General features: G+C 37.8%; 1 protein-coding gene across 8 annotated transcripts in view; it reads right to left on the bottom strand.

Annotated features, from left to right (window-relative positions):
* Window positions 1-350: 350 nt before the first annotated feature.
* The window catches only part of LOC124165227 (lachesin-like), an 878,935-nt gene continuing 859,103 nt past the window's right edge, over window positions 351-20,182 (bottom strand). For 6 of the 8 annotated variants that reach the window (XM_046542522.1, XM_046542528.1, XM_046542524.1 and 3 more), the window contains 2 exons: window positions 8,683-8,904; window positions 351-2,162 (listed from right to left, as the gene is read on the bottom strand). In XM_046542522.1, the coding sequence (XP_046398478.1) occupies window positions 1,675-2,162; window positions 8,683-8,904 (710 nt within the window). In that variant the 3' untranslated portion in view covers window positions 351-1,674. The remainder of the gene's footprint in view (window positions 2,163-8,682; window positions 8,905-20,182) is intronic. The other 2 variants (XM_046542529.1, XM_046542530.1) reach the window with 1 other exon arrangement.

Genomic DNA, 20,182 nt, shown 5'->3' with positions numbered 1-20,182 from the left:
CCCTCAAAATGAGGATCTACAAATGTCACTCCTCAATCAGCACTCTTTGTCTCCTCTTACCTGCTTTCATAGAGGTTTCCTTATTTCCCATCATGTCCACTACTTCCTCATTCCTTTTCCTCTCCGTCCACCTCTCCTTCTCCAGTCATCTCCATGCACACATCACGAAATCCTCCAATCTTTAATCATCCTTCCTCCTCAGTACCCATATTTTGGCAAAGCAAAGCCCCATGCTCCTGATCAGACTGTTTACCAGCATTTCCGTTACGCTCTTGAGCAAAAATCCTCTCATCAGCTCAGTTTCCTCAAATGCACTCCCTGAATGGCTTTAGAAATTAAAGATGGAAGTGTTAATTGGGAATAAAATATTTTTTTATTAATTTTTACATAATATCATAGAACACATATGATGATTTTCCAACATATGCTGCATTATCTTGTCCCAAGATTTTTTAAAAATTTCAAAAACCATAATGCACTCCATACACAGTTTTGCATGTCTCTCTCTACTAGACATTAACATGGCCGAAGGGGGACAAAGAGGAGGCATAACTCACTTTTTTGTGCTCATCACGGAATGATTAACTTTGCATCACATATCTTTCACGTCCCTGGAATGACATGCAATCAACATTTGCATACGATTTGATATTAAACATTTTTTTATCAACTTCTCAATATTCTTCAAATACAACTTATACATATGTACAGAAAGCTTCCCTTGCTGACAAAACTAAATCAAAAGTAAAACTGACAAACATGAACCTCTTTCACAACAGTTTTATACAATTTCAAGTCTTTCTTGAAGAGGTAACAAATACATTTCTGGGCACACTTCTATCTAAAGATGTTTTGATAAGCCCATTCTTGTTGAACAGCTGTAGGCAGTATTACAAAGAGACGAGAACACATGCTACATTCAAGGGACAAGTACACAAGGGATAGATAGAAGCACTTTTATTTGTTTTATTTTTCATAAATTTGATTTTAAATACCAAGTTGTCTACTAACAATTGTATGAGGTTGGTGAAAATATTTCCCAAGGATATACCTAGAGGAAAAATATCAAGGCATGTTTTATTTTAGTACCTCAAAAACAAGTATCAACTTTGACTTATTGGTTGATTAAAATATCTAACACCCATATGAATCTTTGGTTTGTTAATGTATTGTCCTGTTACCAAGGAAGTTATGTACATCTTTTTTTTCCTCTTTTGTACTCTCAAGCCACTCACATTAGTTCATTGAAAAATATCAAATTGCTAGGCTGAGATACTTTCGGCAACTAAACTAACGGGATGATAAGACACCCAATAACCAATCAGTTCTTCAAATGAATGAATTTTGTCTGCCCATTTACATACCTCTTCCTTTCCCAAAAAACATATTTTAAAAGCTTGCTCAAAAGTTGCAAAGTAAACTTCAGCCTTGACCCCATATTCAGTGAGCATTCGAAAAACTCTGTAAAAATGGATTCTTATCCTTTTTAATATTTCCATCCATGCCGAGGATTCTTATTATTACCTTGTTATGCTATTCCTTGGTTATTTTTTTTACAAAATTTAAATGTTTACATCTACATAAACACTTTCATAGCGTTCCCTCATGAGTAAAAACAAAACAAGGCTCTCGTTTAATTATTGTTACCTTCTATGCCCTTGAGGAACAGTGCATTCAGAGGCATGGCATATGACAGGCTTGCGCTGACCTCAGGATGCCGCTGAGTAGGGGCACGAGAGGAAGCCAGCAGGCAAGTGGAAGACTTGGGCCAGGTGTCGCAGATGATGTGGGAGTCGTAGCCCCGTTGCCGTTGTGTTGCATCACCCACGACGGTGGTCTACTCGTCGCCACCATTATTGTCTCAACAGTACGGGAGGGGTCGGCCCTGTTGGCACCAGAGAGGCCACCAGAGGGGTGCGTAGTGGCCTCGTTGCCCACCCACATCACCCCATCCTCACCCTCCTCATCACTGTCCTCGTCAGAGTCATCGTCGTCCAACGCTCCATTGATTTTGGCCTGCTGCTTTTTCCTCGGCCTCCTCTGGTGCTCTGGTATTCTCTGGTGCGCACTCGAGCCCTTCTTACGAGATGCTTTCCCTCCTTGACCTTCATGGTGCCTAGACGAAGCAGGAACAATCGTGGTCTTTGGAGTCAGGTGCAACTCTGAAAGGGAGTTCAATGGTTGATGAGCATGTGCAATGGATGAGGACCCAAGGTGGGTACTTAGAAGGTTACAACGCACCAGGGCTGGTACCCAGTACCTAATTCAACTGATACACGCCCACACACCGAGGGAGGGGAGTGGAATGGGAAGGAAAAAGGAAGGGGGCACCCCCGTGATAAGGAGCCCTACGTCACCTCCAGGGCAGGGATAGGGTTGGAAGGGCGTGATAGGGTATACCCTCACCGCAATGAAAGCGGCCAGGGCCCACTACTAGCAAATCCATAATTTATTGTGCCAACAATTTTGGATGATTTTTCTATAAAAGAGAAATCATTGGATAAAGAAGAGCATGTACAATGGCAGTGAAAGATCACGTAAATTTAGCATTTTTTCCTGAGAAATCAGCATAAGGTTGTGCCGAATAAACTGGTGTTCCGGTGCCCAGTTGATATTAGAGCAACCATCAAGGTAATTGAGTAATTATGTATGTTATACGTAATTGGCAAAGCTAAAGGAATCTAAATGGGTATTAACAAAAAGTAAGAATGTATTTAATGTGATAATTTATTTTAATAATCAGGGTAAGTTCGGGAAAATTTTTGAAAAATGACATGCCTGGAAAGATTTAACTTTAAGTAGATTCAGTTATTAAATGTCAAAACTAGACAATACGTATTTTTAGATAATATTTTATTTCTCTAAGGCTTTAGAGAGGGGGAGGGTAATTATCTCCTCATCCCCCCTCAATCGTATCGCCACAGCTTGGAAGCATCATTTCCTGATCAAGAAAATGAGTTTTTGTGTATGCACTATTCCGCCATTCATGGAGTTTATATGCACATCCCAAGCCTCCATAACAATTCAATGCAAAGTGTTACACGGCAAATTATGCCAAATATTTTTGCTTTGTTCTCTAAAAAAGATAATATGGATAACTGAACCACTACACATTAGAAATGTTTTACTGAAGTTATTTTGGATATTTTTGGCCTCTCAAATAACATTTAACCCATGCCACTGATGCATTCTTCTGAGCACTCAAGAATCATTATAAATATAAGAATATACAGATGAGCTCTTCCCAACTCCCCAGCATAAGGCAGATTCCTGAGTTCCTTCATGAGCATTAGATAACCTAAATAAACACGTAAATGAACAAAGGCATGTTTCGATTTCTTACCGTAGGTTCCAAGAGTGCTTATGCCACATCCCAGTGAGAAATGAGTGGTGGAATCCACGTGGAACCCACGTGGAATCCACGTTGAGTGGTGGATATTTGGTGGTGGTGGATATTGACCCAGTGAGAAATGGGTGGTGGAATCCACGTGGAACCCACGTGGAGAATTAACGTGGATACCACGTGTTTTTGGTCGTGGAATCAACGTGGAACCCACGTGGAAATTTGGTGGAAAAATTAAAACAGCAGTTGGTGCTGTCCTAAAACCATTAAAACCTCAACCACTCTATATCTAAATCTTCTATATATGTGTCTACGATTTTTCATGTGCTCTCATGGCTGCCTTTCCACGAATTATATAAAAATAGAATGTGTGATACATTTTCACATAACTAGCGTGGTTTCAGGATGATAAATGACGCAATGTCACCAGAGAGTTAAGTTCCACAAATTAGAAATTCTGTTTAACATTCTATGATAATCACCACAAATCCACTTGAAATCAACGTGGATTCCACGTGGGTCCAACCACTCAATATCCACCCCCACCAAATATCCACCACTCAACGTGGATTCCACGTGGGTTCCACGTGGATTCCACCACCCATTTCTCACTGGGGAGTGGTTGGACCCATGTGGAATCCACGTTGATTTCAAGTGGATTTGTGGTGATTAGCATTAAATGTTAAACAGAATTTCTAATTTGTGGAACTTAACTTTCTGGTGACATTGCCTCATTTATAATCCTGAAACCACGCTAGTTATGTGAAAATTTATCGCACATTCTATTTTTATATAATTCGTGGAAAGGCAGCCATGAGAGCACATGAAAAATCGTAGACACATATATAGAAGGTTTAGATATAGAGTGGTTGAGGTTTTAATGGTTTTAGGACAGCACCTACTGCTGTTTTAATTTTTCCACCAAATTTCCACGTGGGTTCCACGTTGATTCCACGACCAAAAACACGTGGTATCCACGTTACATCTCCACGTGGGTTCCACGTGGATTCCACCACCCATTTATCACTGGGATATGGCTATGAGTTGAAAAATTTTTGTTTTATGTTTCTAGTTTCTGTGGGCTGTTTTGAGTGATTTTTAGGGGGAGGGCAGATTTTGCATCTGACATGCAAAGAAATACATATGTAATTTTTGCTCCTCCCTACTGTATGGGTTTCTGGAAAACATTACATATCAAGATCAATAATCAGGATAAGTTAAAGGTTACATTGGTGAGGTAAAATGGGGTAGGAGGAGTAAGAAAAGATTATTGTTCCTGGCATCACAATTTCAACAAAAATTCCATTCCCATATTTTACACCTTCCATTATTCAAACACCCTTATACATTTTTTGAAGCTCACACACTTGAGAGAAGAATTATTACCAAACTATTATAATTACTTAATACTTGTAAGTATAAATAATCAATAACTATGTTATTGACGAAAATAGGTAACTGAATTTATTGCAACATGTACACATCTACTTGAAAGAGCAGCTGAAATAGCAGGTCATTCTTAACCAATCATAGCAACACAAATAAAAACATAGATTTTGATGAAGCAAGTATGAAATTGGGCACAGTGGTCCCTTGGATTTTGCCCAAAGCACACTCAGCCCATCACTATAGGAGGTGGATGGGGAAAGAGAATGGAGGCACAGGGAGAGAAATTTGAAAAATTATTTTTTTCAAATCTGATTTTTAGCCCGGACTTGCGTAAGGTGTCATTTTCATTCTAAACAAGGCCTGTGGTGATGGTGGTGAGGTTCAAATTTTAATTTTTGAAACTAAAATTAAAAAAAATTACTATCTTAAAGTATAGCAGCCATTTTGGCAAGCACTTGTTTTAATGCATATAATCAAGTGTGAGATATCGTTTAATATATTTTTTATTGGTGTCTCAAAAATCATCCATAAACAGGAAATTATATCATAAAATCTATTATGGATGTTATAACACATTTTATGTAAAATTTGGACAGTTTTCCTTGAATAAAAAGAGCAATTTTGATCATCCATAACCATAAAATATATCTGTTCACACATAGAAAGAGCAATTTTGATCATCCATAAAATATATCTGTTCACACATAGATGTGTGAACAGATATATTTTAAAAGAGTGTATTATTCTTTATCATCAAGCCAGTTGCTTGTAGAAGAAACCATAAATTTCACATATTTGTCTCTACCTTCAAAAGAGGAAGGGTGCAATTTATACCCACCTTGAAGTAAATGTGAGCTGAATGCAAGGTGCAAGCTGCGATTCATGTAGTACCTACTTGACTCTAAGGGTACGCATAAGTTTGCCCTTAAGCATATCATTAATATCATCAATAATTCAATTCATGAGGGAATCTGAAAACTCTGGCAAACTACCCTTCCTAGATGTCCTCATAAATGGATTAAGAAACGATGGAACCTTTGGACATTCAGTGAACGGGAATCCCTCCAATAACTTCTAGCCAGCTCTCACCACCATCCTACACAAATTAGAGGGGTGATTTCCACCATGATGCACCAATAGATTAATAAAAGTTACAATGACCATAGGAAAGAATTTTTAAATTAACTGACAAAAATACGTATGAGTAATGGATACTGACTACAAGACAATGAGAAGACAATCTCCCTGAAATTTAAATCTTCAGGATGGCCACAGGATAAAGAGGAAGAAGATGAAAACAGGAAGAGAAAATGAAAACATACCAGCCATAGTCAGCTTGGAATATACAAATCAGCACCTAGCTGACAGTTGAGTCCCTGCCTTTCGAACAGCAATTAGTGTTAAATATGATTTGATGCTTTCCCGGCTAATTATGTGGGTAAACTGTTCTCGGGATCCCCAACAAAATCCAGCTATCTAAAACTATATTCTATTGGATAGGCTATCCAATGAAATGCAGCTGCCCTTTTATGTGGTATATGCCAAATACACCAGGCAAATTTGAAATCAGTAACTGGGTTTTGACAAATGTTAAATCGAAATACTGCCTGAATGCCATGCCATATTATGGCAAAGATGAAGATTGGCCAGCAAATCAAGCATTGGGAAAATATACTGAAGTGATGAAATACAAGAATTCAGGAAAAAATTTAACTTGAAATAAATATTTTCCATCCATCCAGCTAGCAAAAACTTTGAAAAAATGGAAATTCACTCTGGTAGGGACCATCAGAAAAAAACAGGAGTTACACACAAATATTGTAATCCTTTCCAGGTGTGTGTTCAAAAATACCCTATGCCATACCATTACGCAGTATCAGGTAAAAAAGAATAAGAATATACATTTACTCAGCAACATAAACTCAGGCAGCACTATTTCCGAAAGAAATAAAGGAAAACCAGAGACCATCTATTACATAATAAAAACAAAGTGGGAGTAAAAATGATGGATAGTATCTATCAATTTATTTACACCTCTGCAAATCCAACAGCTACATCTCCATGGACACAAAAAAGAAAAAGGTGCCAAATATCACCGTTGCACCAATAAATTGTCCAATGTGTGCCTTCAATGAAAAAAATATATTTTGTGGAAAGAGCGCTGAAAAAATTACTGTCTGTCTGAGATTTACACCAAAGAAATAACTTTTTAAAATTTTTATGCAAATATTGTAAAACCATTTTGACTATTGCTAAAATATTAAGTACAAATTTTGTATTGAGTGCATGTATTTTCATGATTAGATTTGCAATTGACTACTAAGTACGGTTTAATAAATGATTAAAAAATTACAAACTTTTAACATTGGAAATGTATAATTAATAATAATGCTAAAAAGTGTTTTTAATGAACTGATTTCACAATTTATCTGATAAAACTGAATATTGGATGAAAATGAGGCGTTTTATTTCAAAAAACATTATTGGGGTCAAATGATCCCTAATCATCCACCTAGGTAGAGGGAAACTCCCATACTCCTAGTGTTAAAGATATAGTATGCAGTGTTAAACAGAAAGTTACACTACAGACAGAGAGTTTAAAAATTAAGCTGTAAGGAAGGGCAGGGAAGGAAGTCTGAGGAAAGCATTTACATTAGCCCGCTCTCACAGACAGCCACCAAGGGGAGCACAGATTAACGTCCTACTTGATGGAGGGATTGCTGTTCTTGAACTGCTCTCTAAAAAACACTGAACAAGGGATCAAGAAAGATCTCGGAAAATGCTGGTATTTGAACCAGGGTCCTTGGGCTGGGAGGCCAATGGTCTAGTCACCACACCAACCCAATCACATGGGGAAAATGTGGAAGAGGTAAGAAATAGGAGGATAATTGGATAAAATGGAGGGATTGAGGGGAAATTGGGCATTCACATTTAATAGCTTATCTATTACATCCCATTCAATATACAGGAGTGAAATATGGGGAATGATGCAATAAGGAAATCATTACCAGATAATATATACTTGTAAGGCATGTTGTCAACTTATTTCAACCAAGGACTTCTATCCATGGTTGAATAGGTATAAATAAAATTAAATTCTTTTAAAAAAATAGTCAATACTGTTGCCTCATGCGAGGGCTAAATCTCCTTTCCCTCAAATGATTATTCATTCATGGTGAAACAAAACCCAGTACTATTCCACAAAATTTTTAATATTAACTGTCAGCTAATAATAAAAAGTTTGTGGATTAGTACTGGGTTTTGTTTCGCCATGAACATTTCATTGTTCCACCAAGTAATGCCCAAATCAGTTGACTTTATTATTCATTCAGGCTGGTAGTATCCAGATGCAGAAATTGCAGATTCTATGCACTGATCTGGCTCAAGCAAAAATTTTCAGTATCTCATATTTAAAAAAAAGTGTGATGATCGAGGCACAAAATGAACCTATTTGGATTTGAACGAAAATTATTTATTATAAACAAGTCATACCAAAGCACACTTTGAGGGCCCAAACAAAATGGCCGAGAATGCTAAGACAAATTTCCTGAAAACATAACATCCATAGAGAAATTTGACCAATTAAAAAAAAAGATTAATTTGTCATTGATGAAGGAGTATCACTATGGTGTAAATGAATTCCTATGTATGTAATTGATTCTTGTGGATTATAATTCATATGCGCTAAAGTGGGCTTTTGGTGTAAAATATTATTATCATTTGTTGTAATCAGTGTAATCAAGTATTTTTTTATCATTTATATGTATATATTATGTAACTAATGATTTAAGTGTTATTAGACTGCTTTAAATTCTCTTTATAATTAACTTGTCCTATAATATACTTGTACTATGTGTACTAGCCTCAGGACCAATAATAATTATTGTTAATATGATTATTATTATTTTTAATATTGTTAATACCTAGAATGAGGAGTGTAGTGTTCTCACCTTGCAGTCGGACCCCGCCCTCCACCTTGCCCAGAGCATTGACGGAGGCACACACGTAGCCACCATAGTCCCTCTTCTCCAGTCCGCGAATGGTGAGGTTCATGCGGAGCGAGTAGTCGGTCATCATCCCCTCCGACATTATGTACTTGGTACCCTCGACCAGCTTCTCTCCTGCATGAGGAATCGCGAAAAGGTCTTGCTTTTTAACCTCACTCTTCTCATCTTCATCCGGGCAACAGGTAAACAAGGGGTATGGAAATCATTTGTTAGAAAAAAATAAACAAAAATTGACAAAAAAACACTTATTTTTAGCCCAGAACAAATACCATTTCACAATTAGGCTCATGTAAGCTTACATTTGGCATTTTGGGATTATAATTAATAATTTCAGGATGAGAAGAACTAAATATTGCAGAATAAAAACCTCATGTGTAAAAAATACATGAATTTTGGTTGTATTTGGTTTCCAAGTAAAAAAATGAAGAATTAAAAGTATTAATCCTGCAAGCATGGAAAATTAAGGCCAGAGACTAATCTCACAATATTTATGGAAACTAATCATTTTAAAATTTTCTCTCAAATCACTCAAAATTTTATTTATTTACATTCAATTTGAAATATTGACGAGTGCAGTGGTCATCTCTCATCAATCAATCTCATGACCTCAATGAGCTGAAGATGTTCAAATGCCATATGGCAGTAGTAAAAAAATTATATGCATTGCTACTCATTCTGAAAGTTATACCATTAAAGTAAACAAATTAAAGGCACATACATAAATATATAGGTGTAACTTATTAAAATTAGCAAATTTTTAATGAAGAAAAATTTTGATCGCAGCCACCTTTTAAACATATAGATATATATTAACCCGGCAAAAAATTGATTAGCACAGAAATAAAGGGGACAATTTCAGTATGGATTTATTCTTACTTAAACCTTTTTCCTATTCAAATTACGCTACTAATTAGTGCTGGAGGCAATATGGACTTAGTGCAAAATAGTTTATAACAACTGAATTGTTATTTACTTTAAAAATTAATTCTTCGTTAAAACTTTCGCGGGTGCTCGTCATTATGATTAAAAACTTTTGGGCTATGTCGCCGTGTCAATTCTTGGGTGGCCCCAACGTTTCCTGACCCCCGATTGTGAATCCCTTAAAAAAGCGACCAGCATTGGTCAGGAAACGTTGGGGCCACCCAAGAATTGACACGGCGACATAGCCCAAAAGTTTTTAATCATAATTAAAAATTAATGTTTATGAGAAGGATACAAAGTTGGATTTCCTTTCTCAAAGTGAAATTCTGCAACCACCGACATGGAAACCAATAAATAGCTCGAAAAATCATATGATGCTCGAGCTTGGTGATGCATCAATTAGAAGCAGGTAATGAGGTTCAAGTTGAGCGTGGGCATAGGACTATGGCATAATTAACTTTCAGAATATTTACGAACAAGTTTTTGATCTGTTTTATACTACATGAAGGAGCCAAAAATCGAAAAGGAAATGCGATGGCGCCGACTCCATGGGGCCTAAGGGGGCCCGAGCCCCCTCAAAAATTCGTTATGGGTGTGAGGAAAAAATGTATCAGGCTTGTTGATTTTCCTCGAAGGACATGTCCAGATATAGAGATTCGAGTTATCAGGGTTCTATTGTTGATCATATGACTCTTCTAAAAATGCTTAAAAAACTTAAAACTCACTACTTATTCAATTTCCCGCGGCAAGAAATAGGACAGAATTTTGACATTTTATTGATAAACATTTAATCATCGTCTACAACTTAATTTCATCACGCTCTGGCAGGTCCTTTTCCGGAGTGTTTACGTCAACCATTTCCTATTGCAGGATTTAATAATCATTGCAACATTTCCAAAGACCCATTGAGATAAAGAGAAGGCTTTCGTACTTCAAATTTAAAATTCGCAGTAAAGGTTTATTTGATCAGTGCCTTAGAGTAACTGGTATTATGTATGTAATAAGGTTTTTCTCATATACCTTTATGCATATATAATCGTAAGTTAAAGGCAAAATGTTCGCTCTCAACGTGTAACTTAGTATTTAACTCCGTCTCCGACTATATGATTATGATCCATACATATAATCTCTATCGAGGTAGTATTTCGAAGAAAAATTAAGTATAGCATTATGATACCGTTCTTATAAAAGAGGTATAAAAGTAAATAAAAAATAACGCCCCACATTAAGATTGATTTGTCTAATTTGGAAGCATCAAATCCCGTACGTGGTAAAAAAATAAGAATGCCACTAAAACAGAGTAAAAATGAGACGACGATGATCACTTGAGGAACTGAGATTTCTCAAAATATCCATTCAATTAAAAACTACTTAAGCGTTACAGTTATCCAGGGATTTCTCTAAAAATCCACGTTTTATGCGAGCGATTTTGTATTCATGTTCCAGGGAGAGACGTAAATTATGATACCGACCTGCTTCACGGGCATTATTATTCCATTTCCTCCTTTAAAAAAACCCGCACGCGATATAAATGCAGGAGGCTGCGCAAAAATTCGACAGGCAGGGCCCCTAAACTGATGCGCAAGTGCGTTTTTCGTTTGTTTTTTTTTCGCGAAATTATCTTTTTCATGGCTATATATATCGTGTGAGGTCGAAAGGAGGATGCATAAGGGAAAAAAAGTCAGAAAAAAATCGAAAAAGATTCGAAAATAAAAATCAAGCGGAATTTTCATTCCCATGGCTGCGTGCGTGCGGCTCTTGAAGACGTTTATCCGGCGCGGCTGATGCGAGGGGATTTTGCCTTCCGCCCTGAGAAACGGTGGAAGGGCAAAGCTGGGCTTTTGGAGATGGGGGGAGGGGGTGGAGAAGAAATAGGACGTGGGCCCAGCAGAATAGAACGGCGTGAAGGCTTTGCCTCGGAATGCGATAGCAAACAAAGGAAGACTTACGGCCGCGATTTAGAAGTAGATGAAATCAGCCTTGACTGACGACGAGAAATACCCGGGTATTTATGTGTCATAAACGATGCCAAGGTATAAACTTAGGGAAAAAAACCCAATACTTATAAATGCCAGAGTAATTGAAAAGGATTTTTCTCGGAATGCGATTGCAAACAAAGGAAGACATACGGCCGCAACACAGAAAATGGGAATGAGTACATGAAATCCAGTGCTGACAGGCAGCGAGATACGCCCGGGTATTTACAACCAGTGCCTAGAATTTATGGAACCAATTCCAATCAGGAAAAGAATTCTCGAAGCCTACGTATGGAGTGTGGCATTATATGACTGTGATACATCACTCTGGGTCAAGAGGATAAGAAGAGGCTGATTGTGAGTTCAATCGAACAATGGTGTTATAGGCAAATGCTAAAAATTAGGTGGACCGATCGAAAATCAAATGAAGAAATATTGAATAAAAAGAAAGAGAAAAGAAACATATTGAAATCGGTCGTACACATATGAGTCAAACTTACTGAGCACATTACGAGGCATGGGGGGATCCTATTGACAATACTTAAAGGATGTGTAGATGGAAAAAGACCCAGAGGAAGACCACGGCTACAGTTTAGAGATCAAATGATGGACATTGCATGCAAAAGCTACGAGGAAATGAAACCGGAGAGAGTTCCAGCCATTCGAGCTGTTGCCAACCAATCTTAGGCTTCAATACCAGAGGGGGAGGAGAAACCAACGCACCAACCCATGAAAACCCAAAATTCACAAATACCAGACTATTTTATAAGGATTTTTTACTATTACTTTACTTACTGAAAGTACTTTAAAAGGATTTTGCTCGGAATACGATTGCAAGCAAAAGAAAAAATATGATCGCATTGGAGAAAATGGCATTTAGCTTCAGAAATCCGCCCTGACTGGTGACGAAAAACACCTCATAGTGCTTACTTAGGTATAGAAAACAAACGAGATCAATCAGATATTTGATTTTCCACTCAATGTCAGCACAGAACTGAGACTCACTCGTATCCCTTGGCGACCAATTTTTGTGTATTTCTTCTAACAATTAAGTTTACCTAACTCTGTTTCGAAAGAAAATCACTTTTACACCTTGGCTTCTCAACCCCTCATATATGAGTCATGACCGATGCCAAAATATAAGGGAAAAAATACTCAAAGTTTGTAAATATCAGAGGGCTAGAAAAGGTTTAAAAAACTTTAAGATTTCTATGGCTTCTCTAAACGATCGCATATTTCCAAAAATCTTTCAAAAATTGAAATACGGATATCATACCTTTATCGTAGCATCGTTTCTTTCATCTTTGCTACGTCTTCCAACGGTCCGAGGAATGACGCTAAAACAATCGCCTATCGAGCGTCGTTTTTGCGAGTTTCCTATTTCACCGAAATTCTGGCTTCAATATCACCGGCAGTTTTTGAAACTCACACGAGATATTTCACAAACTTACATTTTTATGGCTTCTCTGAACGATAGAATGATTTCCAAGAATAATGAAAATCTCTAATGTAACGCGTCACCTTATACCATCGTAACGGATAGATCAAGTAACGAAGGTTGTATAAGGGTAGATTTAATTATTATTGACGAATGACACTTGTATTGAACAAGGAGAGAGAACGGCCTTAGGGAAAAGCATTGAATTAATAAAATACGGATATTAACCCTCAGCCTTCACACATTGATGTGTCCATGTGGTGTCCCAAGTAATAAAGTAAAAGAATTCAAATATTGAGTATCCGTAAAAACTGCACATCTTTACGCAAGTGCAGGGCAAATACCAATGATATGAGGACATTTAAGACTCGAGGCACACTAAAAATAAAAAAAATTATGGACTCATTTTCTTCATCTTCTAAGGAAGGAATCAAGTAAAATTACATTCTTACGGATTTTTAAGAGGAATATACATATAAATATCAAACAAGTCAACAAGAAGTTCCTTATCACCATGAGAACAGGACGACGCACAGTGTTCATTGGTTTACGACTGCAGTGACCCAGCTGTACAATTCTATCCATTTGATTTATAATGGTGTACGTTTCTTCAGGAGGATTTCTTTGGTTGGATTTATTATTAAAAATAAATTTTAATGCATAGTTATGATATGTCAAAATTAAAACACATATTTTTCAATACTGAATCCACCGTAATATTTTTAAAATAAAGTGCTTGTGGGACAAAATATTTAAAGTCGGCTCAGTATATTTTTGTAAGTCCTTTGGCCTAGCGCACTCTTTTGAGGAGAATTTTAACCAGGCGGCTAGTAATATGTATCAGGAATGTATCCCTGAAATCCAATTTAATGTACAAAAGAAGGACTTGGGTTCACGGGAAAAAGACCGAGTGGTACATATAGTGGCACCGGAGAAAATTTTGGTAATTACACGATCGGGTTTTGTCCTTTATAATTGCATAAAATAAAGCGGTTTCCCTTTCATTCGGTGGTCAAAATAATAGGAATTTACTACATTAAAGTAGTGTTACCGGAATAATGGCAAAGCAAAGAATTATCAGCAAATGTGTAAAGCAAAGTTTGTGAAATTTAAACAAAGCCATATGGAGAGTCTGCTATTAGTAAAAAAGAATTTACGAGTGGTGCACGAATCTCCAAGATGGCCGTGAAGACGTTGAAGATGACACCCAGCACATCAGCAGCCAATGACAACGTGGAAAAGTTAGAGATATAGTTACGGGCATCTAATTTAATGAATGCTTTCTGAGGGCTATTTTGAAGGCGACAAAATTAATGAAGAAAAAAATAAAGATTTTATTTAAATAACCAACGTTCCCGTAGTTTGATGAACACCTTTCCTATATTTTTTCATGCAGATAAGATGTAGTGCGAGGAATTTGGTCACCTTTTAAATTTTCGTTTATTACTTCGGTGGGTGAAAATATTACGATTACCTAAACGAGGTATGATAATCTGATGAAAAAAATCGTAGAGGGAAAAGTGGAAGGGAAGAAGGGCAAGGTACGGCCCAGAATCAGTCACATAGGAGAGGTTATAAGGTACCTATGTATAAGAGAATAAATACCTACGTGCCTATGTAAAGGGTAGCGGATAGAAGGATATAGGACGGCCCCGAATGATTTACATAGGACAGGTTATATAGGATGTGAAATAGATGAAATACGAGTACGTTAAACTCGATTTTTTCAGGCTTCACTTTGTGAAAATCCATTGTAAACAATAAAAATGTACGGTACTTTTTCACACATTTATTTAAGACGACCGGTTTCGTCGCAGAGGCGACGTCTTCAGGTACATAAATCGTTATTTTTATATTTATTTTTATATTTATTAGTTAGTTTTAGTTTTTAACAACGATTTCTGTACCTGAAGATGTCGCCTCTTCGACGAAAGCGGTCGTCTTGAATAAATTGTGTCAAAAAGTAACATACCTTTTTATTGTTTACGAGTACGTTGCTATGAGATGGTTAGCGGATATGACAGAGGAATGCAGAGCAGCGTCAAATCAATGTTGCGATTTTTGACTAATGATGATGATGAATTTAATTTTAATTCATAGTAATATTTTTGATTCTAGCCCAATATGTGCGCGGCTGATTTCTCGAATATCGAGGATAGCAACGCCTAGGGATATCGCCCGCCTGGCGCCTGGGTTATTTCAGTGGAGCATAGACGGCCTCTCCTCCTCCTTTTCCGCCCGCCCCCTTCCATTCCCCCACCCCCTCCGCCCCATCCCTTATCCCAGGGGATGGAGGGTGGGTGGGAAAGGGGATTTAGCTGCTTAGCCCCAATATACACCGCCGCCTGCCTCCTCTCCCTCGGGACACCCATCCACTTTATTTATCGCCGCCCTCCGCGAATCCTTAGCCCTCCCACGGATTAAGGGAAAGGGCCAAAGGTAGGTCGGAGGCGTTCCACGTACCCCTTTCTTTCAACCCCCTCCCCTCCCCATTTTCCCTTGCTCCCTTTCAGACTCTTGCCATGTTTCGCTTCGGAACGCAACGGGTTAAACACCGAGAGGGTTTGATTGAATAATATTTCAACCCGGAAATATTCCCCAAGTATTTATTTACCACCGCCCAGTTTCACCAGATGTATACCATTCACGCAGAACTGACGGACAACAATATTAGGAGAGCTGGAAGAAATCATTAATTAATTGAAGTATTCCATCTATAGTATTAACAGTATTCTACCTATTAAGGTAGAGTATTCAAGAGGTATTCTGACAGTCTCTCCTACCTTATTGCACTTCTCTCTTCAATTCACATTATGACCAACTGCCTTTCATTCTATCTATAAATCTCGTTCTCTTCCTTCCTCTCCCTTGTTTACCCAACGTTATACCCTCCAATACTGTTTTCAACATCGCCTTCCCACTAAGTACTCGTTCCATTCATACTTTTCCTATCTCCTCCCTATCTCATCTAGAAGCTACCTACCCTCACCCACCATTTACAGCACCTCCTCCTTTCCGTCCACTTCACCTTCTCCATTCTTCTCCACACCCACATCTCAAATCTTTCTGTCTTCTCTGGTCCTCCTTCCTAAATGTCCACGTTTCCGCATCACTAAGCGCTACACTCCAGATCACACTTTTCACTAGCTCCTTCATTCAATACTTACATCATGATCCCATCATATACTCCTTCCTGTTCATGAACGCCTCACTTGCTAACGCTATTGTCCTCCTGATGCCCTAACTGTGCATCCGTTTTCCTCCAATGAGGAACTTGCATGGGTCGTAGATTGCTCTAAAAACTATTTTGAATAGGTCAAATGGATACATTAGCTCGCAAAAATACCTTCAGTTTCTCCATTCAACATCAAAAGAAATAAAAAAATTGCATTTAAAATCGAGAAAAATTTCTCTGAGCCGACCACTGCGCGAAGACACCCGAGCGTTGCCGAGGCCAGGCGTGACGTCATAGGTGCCTAAATAACCGCAGGGAGTTGGAAAATACGCTAAGCGCTTGGTGTAAAATTTGTTTTGAGGGAGTATTTAGCCGCTCATCATCACTTTATTTTGTTCTGTTATTCTTGGGCAAGTTTTCCTATTGCTATTGTGCCTAGATTATTACTTGGGATATTAATAACGCGGCATCGGGATGATGAAGTACAAGCGTTTCACTTCGTGTGTTTTAGTTATCAGAAAAATGGATGATAACGTTGCCACTCGTTCGAATAGTACACCTGAAATTCATCTACGTCTACATAATACCCCGCAAGCCGCCTTTAAGGCGTGTGGCATGGGATGTTAGGACACCAGCCTTTTTTTAGGACACCAAAAATTGATGCCATGACCCTCATGGAATTTGCTAAGACAAATTATTGCTATACGTTGGCGGCAAATCGAGTTGTAAAAGAAACTTGTAATACTGGAGGATAACGATCGTAAGCTGTGCTGTTGAATTTGGCAACGCCCGATTAGCGGAGAAGGTAGTCCTATCCGTCCTACGGTACGAATTCACAGCAAAACAGTCTGCACACAATCCACATGTGATATCGCGATCGGTTCCGCTGCCAACACACACACAAGCTACAACCTATTTCAATAATATAGGTAAATCCATAAACAATATACTAGCATATACCATAAAAATATAGCGGGAAATAGGCAAATACTCTTATCAAAAACTGGATGTCACTGTCACATTCTTATATTCATCACATACAAATTACAATAACAGAACTCGTTATGATGAATACAACTATTTATTCACTGATTCACCCTTAAATTAGCCCACACAAGTGACACAGGTGACATTTCTCACTACTATTCGTTGAAATAATGGAATAACAAACTTCACACACAGTTTTTATTTCAATAGCGTGATCGTGAAATGTCATATCTACTGTGACAACGGAGATTAGCACGCCACTGACAACTTTTACACTACTGTTAGACATTTATCGATAGCGTAATAGCACTTTTTACAATTCAATCACGATGGAACACTGACAACTCTTGGCCGATATTTTTCAACCTTGTCAAACTTTGTGCATTTCAACCACTGACACTGTGATTATTAGCAGTAGTTTAACGGGAGACGTCACGTTGAAAATAACACTATTTTGGCACAAAAATGTTCCTAGAGATCTCCAATCAGCGAGCAAAAGTTGCATTGACTGGAATTCACCCCATAATACAAGCACAGACAGTCCTTAACGACGAATTCTCCGGTACCTACGAATAAACGGATGAAGTTATTGTATATAAAAGCTAAGCGGACATCAGTAAACATCAAAATCGTTCTAATTGCATACTTAAATGAATGATATACCGTCGATAACATCAACTTACAATTAACGTATCCCCATTCCAATGGCCGTGGCTCAGACTCCTACAACGATGTTATTTAGGTATTATATAATTTTTGGTTTAACTGCACCAGTTTTATATTTTATGCCCGTACTCAGATATTAATATTATAAATAATGCAAAATATGAGGGCTTCCAAGCCTCTATCGTCGGATATTTATCTTTAAATATAAAATAATCAACACGTCTAACAAACGAAGCTTTCACAACTGCTGGCAACTATTACAAACAATCACAACAATAGCTTCGCGTGATGTTTAGGCACCTTTGACGTCATCGAGGCTTCGTCGGCAGTGGCTTGGGGGGTGAGGTAGTTTTTCCCGCGCTTTAAAATTCGTAATATTTATCATTAAATATCTCGCGAAGGAAAACTCAGATAAACATGCGGTTTTCTTTGTTGTATTCAGAAAATAATTTTCTGTCCGCCTGTGAAATAAAAAAAATTCATGCAAGTTCCCCATTTGCTGCTCAAATAATTGAATATCTAGACCTGCTCAATGTTTTCCTCAACTACCTTTATCTTGAGTGTGGAAGAAAGATCAATTGGATTTTCACCATATTTTGCTGATGGTGTTTATTAATAAAATATTTTACCAGTTACTTTAGGTTTGGAGCGAATGAGAAGTACTCCGTCCGTCTCCTCTCCCGACTGGGACTTGCCACTTGAAATCACAATAAGCACTACTCCCTCTCATTCTGCCTATGAATTCTCTTCTCTTCTTCCCTCGACCAACGAGCATCCCTCCCTCTAATTTTAACATACCATCTGCATTTAGTACTCGCTCTTGAAAATCTTATGACACCCGAACTTTCCCATATTTTGATAAATTACCTGTTGAGGTATACTGGATTAAAATAGTCGATGCCAGATAAGTTGATGACATCACAAACTCCTGCCGAGCGGGTCACCGCTTCTTAGCTACTCCTCGCGTGGTTTCGTTTTTTTACGCTATATCGAGGTATTAATTCTCTGAGCAACCGGTTATCCATGAACGATTTGAAAAACCGGAACTCTGATGACGTTACCAACTGGAGAAAAATGGCTGCAATTTATGCGTTCTTTAATTTTATATTTTTGAGAGAATGGATAAGGGAGGGTGACTTTTTTCGTAGTAACTAATATTTTCCCCTCATCTACCGAATTTTAAAAATGAAATGCGGTCTCGGGTCGGGTTGACCGACGAAGTGTATTTTAACGGATGGCAGAGCAGTGATTCGAGGAGAAAATTGACTTATACAGAGCGAGGTCAAGGAGGAATTTTATACAGTTGATTTCACATAAAAAGGGAGGTTTCTTGATGCTCTGATTTAAAAACGCATTGTGAATCCGCATATACAGTTAAATATTTCATGAAGAACCTTAGAATTCTTTGAAGAGAGGAGCAAATTCATACCGAAGGCTGCGGAATGGCTGGAGAAATTAAGTGGTACAATTGGAAAACGGTGGCCCACGAGCGATATGAGTTCATGAAGTTCTAAATTAACGTCAGTTTGACAAGTATCCGAGTAAAACTCAAATGTCCTTTGAATGATTTATGGAACTTACTATTAGCCTTAAGCTCAATAGCCCAATAGAAATCATATTGAAAATCGAACTATGTCATTCCTTGGTAATAAATTTCATCTACTGGTTGCATCGTTTCATTCTCTCTTTGCGGGTTACCTCATCTTCATCATTTGTCAACAATTATAAGATTGATTTGACGCAGCTCTCCATTACTCTCTCCTATCTGCCAGCCTTCTCATAACAATATATTTCTTCTCTTTTTCATCCTTTATAAACTGTTCTACGTTACTCACTCGGGGCCATAATCAATATCGTTGCAGGTTGTCCAAAGCACAATAATATTGAACGATATATCTTGAGTTCAACTAAAAATGTCATTTTTCTCTGGAATTTTATTGATAGTAAGTTATTTACCACCCAACATGAACTAATTCACTCTGCATCACGAAAATACGTCACATAATTGAACACATTTATTACAGAAATTCGCATAAAGCTAGAGAATTCCATAGGTTAATATGACTGATACCAGTCTTTCTAGGAGGTGGAAAACTCCTGTTCTCCTAGTGTTAAAGTTTCGAGAACAAATTCATAATCGACGACCTCGAAAAACCTGTAAATACTCTAGTTTGATTTCAATAGATTGCAGTGCCGCACTTTTCAGCATTCTAGACTACTTTGAGTCGCCTTCTACAAATGCAACACCATTTAACAACATCTATCCGTTCCAAACTTTTA

This window comes from Ischnura elegans, chromosome 9 (genome assembly GCF_921293095.1).
Source record: "Ischnura elegans chromosome 9, ioIscEleg1.1, whole genome shotgun sequence".
Taxonomy (NCBI): domain Eukaryota; kingdom Metazoa; phylum Arthropoda; class Insecta; order Odonata; family Coenagrionidae; genus Ischnura; species Ischnura elegans.
Note: the sequence above shows the minus strand (reverse complement) of the source record. Positions and strands in the feature narration are given on the sequence as shown.